Here is an 11,548-nt window from a genome sequence, read left to right as displayed (position 1 = left end):
ATAATTAATATCAGTCTGTGATTCAGATATTTTTAGGCCAGCAGAGAAGGCCTTGCAGGCCCTGACGGCCCGCCACTGATTTTCAACTAAATTAGTTGAAAATTTGCTCAAGTAGTTCTTTTTCCCTTTATTAATTTATTAATGACTTTATTAATATTCAAATGAATGTGACCTCACAAAAACAAAGATATATTCTTTCCAAAGAGTGGTTTATTTATTTATTTTTATATTTATTTAAATGTTTGTGCCAGAGCAACTTTTTGACCAATTATATTATCACAATATGCTTGTTTTTTAACACACACAAAAAATATGTTTATATTTAATTGTAACAACACAAAAAGTGAACATTTTGAAGCGATGGCATTTTGAGATCTGTGACTGGAGCTTAAATTCAAGTTTGGAACCGAGTCGTTAGATTATTTTTGTCTTGTAAGATTTCCTGCAACACGATGTTAGAATAGTCTTTTTTTAAAGGCTGTTTTTTATTGACATGAATGTCTTTAATTCATTTCAGTCAGATTACAGTGAAACATGCAGGATATTAGAATTTGTCATCCCTCTATAACTTTATAAGAATTTAATATTATGACGGTTATCAAACACGTTGAACATAATGCCTAACAGTTTTAAATACATTGATCTTTAAATGTCTTTTCTTTAATTTAGGACTGTCAAATTATCTCATTAATCCCGATTGATTAATTACAGACATTCTAGTGCGTTGTTATTATTATTATTATGATTATTATTATTATTTATTGCTTTAATCTAATTTCCGCATCAGATGGTTTCTTCTTCCGTGAAGTTGATGTCTGATAATGCACACCTGGAGGAGGATTATCCTGCTCATACTACTGTAATTTACAAACAAATACAATAAACCCATAATTAAAACTTCAATCCTGTTTTAACTTTAGATTGTTTTTCACAAAAGCAGATTATTTTGGAAGTCTGTTATAGTAAAAAAAAAAAAGAGAGAAAAAACATCATAAATTCATTTTTTTCAGCTATATTTCGATCCTTTACTGCACCACAATGCTACAAAATTTAAATGAAAATACCCCAAAGAAGGTTTTTTTTCGATTACAACAGATTAATTACAGGTCATGATTAATTAATCAGACAAAAGCATTAATCGCGTGACAGCACTGGATTAGTGCTTGTTTTTTTTCTTTTTTTAGAAAGGTATGTCATGGTAAATGGTAAATGGCGTATACTTGTATAGCGCTCTCTACCCTCCTTCGAGGGCCCAAAGCGCTTCACAGTCACAGACACATTCACACACTGGTGGTGACTCTGCTGCCGAACACATGCGCCAACCTCCCACCAGAGGCAATTCGGGGTTCAGTGTCTTGCCTAAGGACACTTCGACACACGGGCGGGCAAGGCGGGAGTCGAACCCACTCAGTAATGCAGGCAAGGCGGCACAAACAATACTCGCTGAATGAGGCTCCGTGTGCTGCTTATGTTTCCTGTGGGTGCTTGAGAGTCAGCTGAGTGGCATCTGGGAACTGTGCACTGGGGCAGCTGGGAGATGTAGTGTTGGAACTCAGGACACTGAAGTCTGAATCCTGAGAGCCCTAAAAGGTTCTTTAAATCAGCCCAGAAAGGAAAACTACAATTTGGGACTCGTATATTTTAACAAAATGTTCCAGAACTGTAGGATATATTAAATTATAATGAATTAAATGACAGGATTTGACTACATGCAATACTTGCTTTTATATCCTCAGCTTGTTTCATATCTGAGGCCTGTTTTGTTTTCCTTTTGATAAAAAGTTTGCAACAATTTATTTTCAGAGTATTCAGTGCTGGTTTGTTGTGTTTGTGCTTCAGTTAAACACCTTCTGTGTCAAACTAAGCAAAAGCTTAGAACCTTAAAGCTGCTGACAGACATCTCCTGCTCCAGACGTAATAAAGACACCAATTATCTTAAAGGCAGAGCAGTTTCCGTATGTTGAAAGCCCGGAAACCAAACACTAAATGTGCCAGCATAAAGTTTTCAGCGGCGTGACCTTGTTTCTGTGTGTTTGTCCTGATACGACTCCTCTATTCCTGCAGAACAATCAAGGTGGAGGTGTACGACTGGGACCGAGATGGGAGGTGAGATACGACTGTCGATAGGTTTCCATCATAACACAAACAGCCTAAACCTGCATCCCAATCAAAGTCAGATATTCACAAACATTTTGCCGTCTTGTCACTCGTCGTCGGCCCTCCTCGGTTGTGGGTGTTGATGTTTTTTCTGCTTCTCTCACATCTCTTCCCCAGCCATGACTTCATTGGAGATTTCACCACCAGCTACCGAGAGCTAGCTCGAGGGCAGAGCCAGTTTAATGTGTACGAGGTGAGGCATTTCCTCGAGTCTTCAGCCCCTGTGTGGCAGAAACCTGGATCCCATTTCTCACACAGCTGACATTTCTATCACTCACCTGCTTCCTGCGCCTCTGCATATGAATGCTTCCATAAGGCCTTCACAAACATTTCAGGAGTCGCTCCACGCCGTGACACTCTTCTGCCTTTTTCAGTGCTATCAAATGTGCATCTTTTCCCACCTCTTCCAGCTTCCACTTATTGTGATTTTTCAATTTATACTTTAATTTGTTTCGACGCCCTGATCACTAGGATTTTCATAGAAATTGCACTATTAGTAGTGGGATGAGAAAGGATTATTAAGAGAACAATTCTGGGATTTGAAGCGATCATAGCTTTTCTCTGCACATTTTGAACACGTGCGTCCTCCCTGATTGAGACGCCGAATCTGAAAATTACATAGGTGTGTCACACATTCCCCATTAGCGCCGTGATGAGTAAAATTAATGACATTAATTTGTGGGACAAAAATGTCAGTGTTGCAAGACTGCAAGCCCTTAGGCTATATTTAAACCGTTCAGCTCAAAAGAAATGGATAAAAAAAAGAGGGAAAATTAAAAGTCAAGAGCTTACCTAAAAATAAGGACATGTCAATCCCATCATGCCCCTGTGGCTCGGTGGCCTTCAGCTGCGGACAAATACCTGTCTTTTAGATGTCAGGCCCATTATAGGCGACTGTTGATTCCTCTCTGCCTCCCAGAGAGACTGAAAGGCCCTTTAGTTTTTGCATCAGCAGATTGTTCAGTGTGTCAGACAAATTGCCATCCTCCATGTTAAATTAGGGGCTGTCACTTTCATGCCTAGCAGCTATTGAGAATTGAGGTAATGAGCTGAGACGTCTTTGGTCTCGGGATTGGCGTTTCTTTTTAGCTTTTGAGCCAATAGAAAACTTAGAGAGTAAATGTTAGTGTTGCACCTTAAGACACTCTCTGATCTATTGTTTTAAATTCTAGCTGTTGTTTTCATTTAACATGTTTGTTATTTTAAGCAGAAGTAATCCAAATCCATCATCCTCTGCTGACGTTAGCTCAGAACAGTTACAGAAAAATATATCTGCATATTGTGAGAGTTTTGCATGCATGTCAAGAATTAACAAAAATAACTGTTAAAAACTCCATCTGACATTTTACACCTTTCATATTTGACCAGATGAAATAAAAAAAGAAAAAGCTGGTAAAATGTTTGAAGCTAAAGATTCGTAAAAATGCATTTTTTCATCAAAAATGTTCTAATTCACATAATTTTTTTTTTTTTTTTTTTTTTATTTCATTTTTATTCATTAAAAACATACAACATAAACTTGAGTTGTAAGCTCAAGCATGATATAAAGGGAAAAAAAAATGAAAAGGGGACAGAAAGAAGAAAAACTTATTTTGTCTGCCCCTTTTAAAAATCAATAAATCAATCAATTAAAAAAGAAAGATACAGATACACAAGCATTCGGCTGGTTCAATATACAATTGGAGAAGATTGGGAAAGAAAAAAAAAACAAAATCTTATAACTACAACATCAACCAGTGTGAAAGGAAAATCATACTGCAGCACGAGGATCTTAGCTGACATTTTATTTTGAAAGGAACTCTTCTGCACCTATTACGATGGAGTTTTAGTCATTTTACAAGCATTTTTTTTTAATTACGACTTTTAAGTTGTAAAATTACGGGAAAAAATGTAAATGTTAAATTACGAGAATAAAGTCGTTTTTGCTTGTAAATTTACATGGTATAAAGTTGTAAATTTATGACTTTAAAAGTTCTAAATCAATGGGACGGATTATGAGAAAACATTCATACAATTGTTGACAGCAAGAAATGAAGAGAAGTTGACTGGAAAAATAAAATGAGATGTTTCTATACACTGATGAGGATCTCTAAAATTTAAAAACAACCGTTAATATCACTGTGTTGGTGACAATGTGAAAAATCTGGAGATTAAACACATGTTTTGGGGCAAGTCTTTAGTATACTTTGCTTTTTTTATGGATTTTTTTTTCCCTCAAATTCCTAATTTTTCTGTAATTTTTGAGCATGTTTTTAGAATCTTCCTGTTTCATTTTCCATTTTGTTACATATATTAAAGTGGAAAATGAAGGAAAACTACTTTAATTTATCTTGTGTTGTCATATTTTAACCTTTTCAATGAAAATACTTTTGTAGGGTATATTATTTAGGGTAAAAATTATGTAAATGAAGTGTTTTTGGATTAAGCATTTTTAAACACCAAATAAATAGATTAAAGGTCTCAAAAACTCATGAAGTGGGACTATGGTAAATGATAAATGGCGTATACTTGTATAGCACTTTCTATCCTCCTTCGAGGGCCCAAAGCGCTTCACAGTCACAGACCCATTCACACATTCACTCACACATTCACACACTGTGGCTCTTACTGGTTATCTGATCAGGAATGAGTTGACCCAAATGACTCTTTTAAGCTGAAAGGTTGCAGACTGCTGGCGTAGATCATCTTTAATTTGGTAGTTACTGTAAATGTATTTAAGACATTGTTTTACAGGATTTATTTTTTTTATATATATATTTTTGTCTTATGTTATTTGTTGATGAGCATTTACAGAAAACTAAAGGTACAGTTTGTTCTTTCTGTAGCAGATAAAACATTTGTTTTTCCTCATTAATGCTCAGTTTTTATCAGGATCAGGTATTTTTCCTCACATTTCATTATTATTGAAATAGGAATGAGAGCAAAAAAATCTTGTCTTTCTGCAGTGACAAACACCAAAACTTATTTTTATCCCTTTAATCATTTTCTGTTTGCTTAAGGTTTTCCCAGCAGCAGAACCGCCATGCTGCTCCTGCAGAGACCGTCTGAGCATGTGCAGATCAAAGCTTTCACCTTGTGTATAAATAAACAGTAAAAACAGATTTAACTTACTGCTGCAAATGGATTGTTAAGGGTTTTTGTCAGTAAAGGGTTCAGAATAAAAACGTTCTTATGTTTTTGGAAAGTTTAATCATAATTTCAGCTTTTTTCTTCTTGTCTCTTGTTTTCAGGTGATAAATACGAAGAAGAAAATGAAGAAAAAGAAATATGTCAACTCCGGAACAGTGAGTGTTGCTTAGAAACTACTTTGATACATTTTAGAATCTTAAAAAACAAGAACATCTTTCCATAATACATACATTTCCTGAATATTTCCACATTTCAGACTGTAAGACATTACTCAAACATGGAACTAACTTTAAAGAACTCCGCAGTCGTGGCTTGTGAGAGAAATAGTTTAATTAAAAACATGTTTCTGGGTTGAGTTGTGGATGGAAACTGTACTGAAGTTGAAAGCCATCACAGGCTCCAGCAACTCAAGCAACTAAGATGCCAATTTTCACAGAGCTTACCTAGCAGTGCGTGCATGAGCATGTAATGCATACGAATGCATCACTTCTCCTCTTATCTGCTAATGCAAATGAATCAGGAGCTCACATCCCTGCAGAAAATGAGAAGAGTGAAGCCCAAATAAAGAAACTCTGGATCAAATCCTGCTCCGTGTTCATATCTTCCAGGTAACCCTGCTATCGTTCTCAGTCGAGTCCGAGTTCACCTTCTTGGATTACATCAAAGGCGGGTGAGTAGGAATTCTTCTGTGTTTACAAAATGAGCTTTTCAGCTTGTGGATAGAATCTCTTCTTCATACGAGGAGCGCACAGCTGAAGGTCTCTGCAGGAGATCTGCCCCCACAGCAGGAGTCGCTGTTGAATCCTTCCTGGCAGAGAAAGGACAAAGTCAAAGCATCTGCAGCACGCCACTTCCTGTATCCATCTTTGATGTTTGCTCTGCCGTTATGATCAGATTACATCATTTTGATCACACCATGCATGTATTCACACTGATGAGGTCACTGCTGCACAGTGGTGTAGTGGTTAGCACTCCTGCCTCGAGGGTTGGGCATCCATTGGGTTTTATTCTGGTCCGGTACCAAAGCGGTTCTTTGGTTTCGGTTCCTAATCGGTGCCCATTTCGATACTTTAGTACAATGTCTACATCTTCCCAAATCAATACATGTATTAAATACATGTAGTTTTATTTAGTACATACATTTTAGAAGCATTTTTGTATTAACTTTGGAGTTTTGCAGTTTAGACTCTCCATTTTCAAATCCAGACTCTAAACTTTAAACTACATTCTCAGTCTGATTCATCGGTCATGCATTTATTTGCTTTTAGTCAGTTTATTATGTTGTTGTACAGTGGCCTTGAGAAAAGAGAAAGGCTCCTCAAATAGTATTATCTAATACGCGTGTCAAAAAAAGTTTTTAAAAAGTTTTTTAGGCTGTTTTGGAGTTAGGCTAACATTGACACGCTTTTTTGGCTACTTTAGACTTTTTTCTGTTTTTTAGGTAAAACTGAAGTTTAGCTATTTTTTGAGGTACATGTTAGGTAACCCAGGTTTTTTTTAATATACAGTTTTTTAGGCTATTTTGGCATTTAGCTAGTATTTTAGCTGGCTATTAGCTTCAGCGTTTTCAGCTATTAGCTTTGTCCGAATCTCCCCTGAAACCATCTATTGCCCTGAATTTTAAAGATAAATTCTGACACATTACTCACTACTTTTCTCTCGTTTTTCTAAACACCGGATCTGACGTCATTGATTCCACGAAGGAAAAAAAAAACGAATAAAAACGAACATTTCACGACGTTTATTTATGACTCCACTGTGTTCTGACACCCCTGATGTAGTAAATACGTTGGTAACACTTTATAAGATTCCTTAACAAGCCTTATTAATACATTAGCAAACATTATTCATATGTTTATAGGTTGTTAGTAAGTCATTTAGTAACGCAAAAAGCTGAAGAAAGTTTATTAACAAACTTGGAAAGATTCATTAACATCTAAAGAGAGACTATTGTCTACAAAGGCCAAATTAATAAACTGTTTAGAAGCTTAACAAATGTTTTAACTATCAATGTCAACACTATATTGAGTGTTTTGCAGCGCCTCATCTGAAGTGTTACCAATTGTTTTGTTACCAAATGTAAAACTACATCCTTATGTTTCCTTGTGTTTATCTTATAGGGGTGTAATGATTAATCAACTTAATTTATTAATCAATTTATATTTCTGTGATCCAAATCAACCCGCCTGAGGCAAGTTGTTAATCAAATTGACATATAATGTTACAAGACTGCTTCAAAATGATGAATGAAAGATTTAAATGATTAAAGATGTTCTGGATTGATCTTAGATCAGTGAATCGGATCATTCAAAATGAACCAATATCAACTATGAATCAATCAGAAGTTATGATATGAAATGAATTGTTGTTAAGATGAACCAGTACATCTCTTTTATTTATTATAGCGTAGAAGACTCACTTTCAGCTTTAGATTCAAAGCCGCTGCTCTCTGCAGCGTCAAAGTGGCATTTGCAATTAAAAATCCTCTCAGTGTTCAGTCCTTCCACTTCATTTCTTGCACTGGAGTGCATATCAAGACAAATGGTGAGGTAAAGTGCATCTTTTCCAGACCAGCTGTGCTTTTCTTTGATTTGTGCTGTCTCATCACAGCAGGTAGACCGTCAGAGGTCTCTGTGTCCTGTGGGAGAGCTGACAAATGTGACAGCCTCTGCTGACAGCCCTTTTTTGTCTGATTTATGATACAACACCATGAAAAGTCTAGTGACTCCAACTTATTAAAAAAAAAACACAAGCCTGCAGCATAACGCTCCTTCAAAAACAATTATTTAAAGCGAAAGATCCAAATTTCCAAACAGGAGAACACTTGTCATGGAGTGGGGAAGCTCGTTTACGTATTAGGAGGTTTTTATAGCTCTTTCATCACCATTCAAATTACGCCTCATTTGACAAGCAGAGAAATCCTAAAAGGACAAAAATAATTTGACTATTTAAAAAGCCTTCCACCTCTGTGTTGCCTAAGGATAAATGAGGTGTCATCGTGTTGATTTATCTCATTCCTAACTTTGCAGCTCTGATATGTTTGGAATGTAATAAGGGCCCATCTCGCCGCTCTGATTATGGTTTATAGCTCTCATATCAGGTTAATGATTTGAATGACATTACACATCGCGTGCCTCGACTCTAAAGCAGGCAATGCAATGACACGAAAAGACTATAAAAATAGGACCAATGTCATGGATAAAGAGGGAAAAAATATTTTTTTACTAATATAATACAGTAAAAAGTAGGGATGGTTTGATAAAATTGATTCATCAATTTAAATTGATTTAAGCTTAATAAATCAAAAATCGATTTACAAAACTATAAATTGTTTTAGCACATAAAGCTGAAGTCTGCTAGCTTGATGCTACCGTTTCATGGAATTTCCCATTTGAAGGCTAATGCTAACGTTTGGTCAACTTAAACACACATTGCTGCCTAAATGTTAATTCTTTTAAGGAAATATTTTTTAAAGTAACTATTTGTGGTCTAAAACACCATATTTTGCTCATACTTTCTTCTTCTTCTTGAATGAGGTGTACTTCTATAGCGCGATCGCCACCTAGTGGCCAAACTGAAACGTCCTCCAGGAGAAACAGAACAATGTTTACAATGTTAATGATCTGAACATTTTAGTTAGAAACTTCTACTTTTGAGAAACCGCGTAACACTGTATGATATATTCAAAAAATATAGTAGGTTATTGATGTATTTCTAAACAAATGTGTAAACTCAATATTGATGTGAATTAAACTGAGAGGATAAAAAGAATTGAAAAAATTCTGAATCAAATCCATGAGGGCTCTTGTGATTTGAATCAAATTGTTTCTGGAAATGATCGATACCTGACCCTATAAAATAATGTCATTGAAATAATTAAAAAGAATAATAAAAGGAGGAACTCTTTAGAGTTTAAGGGAAAATATGTTTGTTCTTTTATCACAGAGCAAACAAAAAAAAGCCAGAACCACATTTTCTATTTTTTAAAGTTAACAGCTAAATGTCCTCGTTATGAATGAATAAAACGAAGTCCAAATTATGCAGAGGTCAGCGGGGTCGGAGTGTGGCATATACCCCGCCCCTCACTCGGAGCTGAAAGGTTAATGTGAGCCGTTTCTTCTTCTTTTTTTTTTCTTTTTTGCCTCTTGTGACTTTCAAAGATGATGAGAGAATGTCAGTTAAGCATCGGAAGACCTCGTCTCCTTGTTTTAAATGGGCAGGAGTGGGTGGTGGTGGTGTTGGGGGGGAGTTCTTCATCAGGAAAATTGGATTATGATTTGCTCTTAAGTGCTCTATCAGCCTAATGGCTTGTTGCGAGACCCGGTGTGTCAGAGGCGACTTCTGCCTCCCATGGAGATAAAGATCACGCCGAATAGGATCAGATGAATCCTGTCTGACGACTGAGTAACTGCACTTTGTGGACATTTCCCTCCAAATTTAGGATAAATGAGCAGTTTGAGTCTGTGTTGTGTGTTTTCACCAGTGTGGGACTGCGTCTGTTGACTTTTTTGATGTCTTCTCCTACTTTCTTGCAGCACGCAGATCAATTTCACTGTGGCCATCGATTTCACCGCGTCGAATGGTGAGTGACACAAACATCCAAGTTTAGAGGAGGGGGGGTAGCAGACAAAAAAGAGGACGCTCTAACTCTTTGAGCACGGCAATCTAAGAATCCATCACACAGACAGCAAAGAGTGTGCACGTGAGTGTGCACTGAGCGACTCTTCTGATGTCTGCCATCCTTCATCGTGTTTGTGCTTCTGTGAGGTGAACTGATGTTCTTACAGTCCCAGAAATGACCCATTTACAGGGATCAATGGAGGACGGAGACAATGAGGTTCTGTGACTCCATCATGGATGCTAACAATGTTTAAAGGAGGGGAAATGGAAACATAGTGAAGAGGTAACACTAAAGAAGAGTACATGATGCTGGTTAGCAGGTAACAGGTGCTTCACTTTATAAAAGAAACAAACAATCACGTTAGAATTAAAATCCAGTTTGTTGATCACCTCATAGATATGAATAGGGCACATGGGTGTATTTCAACAACGAATACTTTCTCTCTATTTGTTTATTATTTTAACCAACACATTCTCACTCCCAACACGTCATATATTTACGTTTGCTTAAGAACGTCCCCGCGTCACTGTTTGACGTTTAGGACGTCCCCAAGTCGTAATTTTTTGTTGTGCTGGCTGTTCGTAAAATCAAGGATCTGCAACCCTCAGGACGCAGTACTGGGCTATCGCTACCGGACGCAATATTGGACACGGTACTGGACGCGGTACCGAATGTGGTACTGGATGGAGTATTGGACGTGGTGCCAGACGCGGTATTGGACACGGAGCCGGACGCAATATTGGACGCGGCATTGGATGCCGTAGCAGATGCGTTAGTGGAAGCAGTATTGGACGCAGTACCGGATGCAGTATTATACGCTGTACCGGACGCGGTATTGGACACATTACCGGACACTGTACTGGACGCAGTATTGGACGAGGTATTGGAAACAGTACCGGACACGGTATTGGACACGTTATTGGACGCGGTATTGGATATAGAATTGGATGCCATAACCGGACACAGTATTATACGCTGTTGCGGACGCGGTATTGGATGTGGTACCAATCCCCTTGTTGGACGCAGTACCGGACGCAGTACCGGACGCGGTACCAGATGCAGTATTGGACGTGGTGCCAGACGCAGTATGGACGCGGTACTGGACGTAGTATTAGACGCGGTACAGGATGCAGTATAGGACACGCTGCCGAACGCAGTATTGGAGGCGGTGCCGGACGCGATGGTCTTTGGGATGTATCCGGTACCCTAACCCGGCACCAGGTGCGGTACTGGACCTGAACCAGTTCTAGACATGTTACTGGGAACAAATCAGTTATGTAGACTTACACACTGGTATATGTTAAAGTATAAAGGTTTTAGCAAGGTATTTTGCATCTGCTACCTTCCTATCTGTCATTATATCAAACAAAGAGAAACTGGACGGTATTCTTTAGAATCACAAGAATCTTTGCTACTGACAGTACCAAGCATTCGGACAGAAGAACGTGGCTGAGGGTAGAGCGGCCTTCATCACCGGCTCCTTTAAAAATGAGATTATTAATCTCAGTAGGACTTCCCTGGTTAAATAGAGGTAAAATTTAAAAAAAAAAACATTCATTTACCGTATTTTCCGGACTATAAGTCGCGGTTTTTTTCATAGATTGAATGTCCCTGCGACTTATACTCCAGTGCGACTTATAT

The 11,548-nt window shown here is 37.6% G+C and overlaps 1 protein-coding gene across 1 annotated transcript in view; it reads left to right on the top strand.

Annotated features, from left to right (window-relative positions):
• LOC112140787 (copine-8) overlaps positions 1 to 11,548 on the top strand; it is a gene marked incomplete at its 5' end in the record, with an annotated part of 71,674 nt that overhangs the window by 35,673 nt on the left and 24,453 nt on the right. Inside the window, 5 exon segments of the mRNA XM_024263795.2 lie at positions 2,065 to 2,106; positions 2,275 to 2,350; positions 5,388 to 5,441; positions 5,895 to 5,956; positions 9,822 to 9,868. Of these exon segments, the coding sequence (XP_024119563.1) occupies positions 2,065 to 2,106; positions 2,275 to 2,350; positions 5,388 to 5,441; positions 5,895 to 5,956; positions 9,822 to 9,868 (281 nt within the window).

The sequence above is a fragment of the Oryzias melastigma genome, linkage group LG5 (genome assembly GCF_002922805.2).
Source record: "Oryzias melastigma strain HK-1 linkage group LG5, ASM292280v2, whole genome shotgun sequence".
In the NCBI taxonomy this organism is placed as follows: domain Eukaryota; kingdom Metazoa; phylum Chordata; class Actinopteri; order Beloniformes; family Adrianichthyidae; genus Oryzias; species Oryzias melastigma.
The sequence above is the reverse complement of the archived record's forward strand: the minus strand, read 5'-3'. Positions and strand labels throughout refer to the sequence as shown.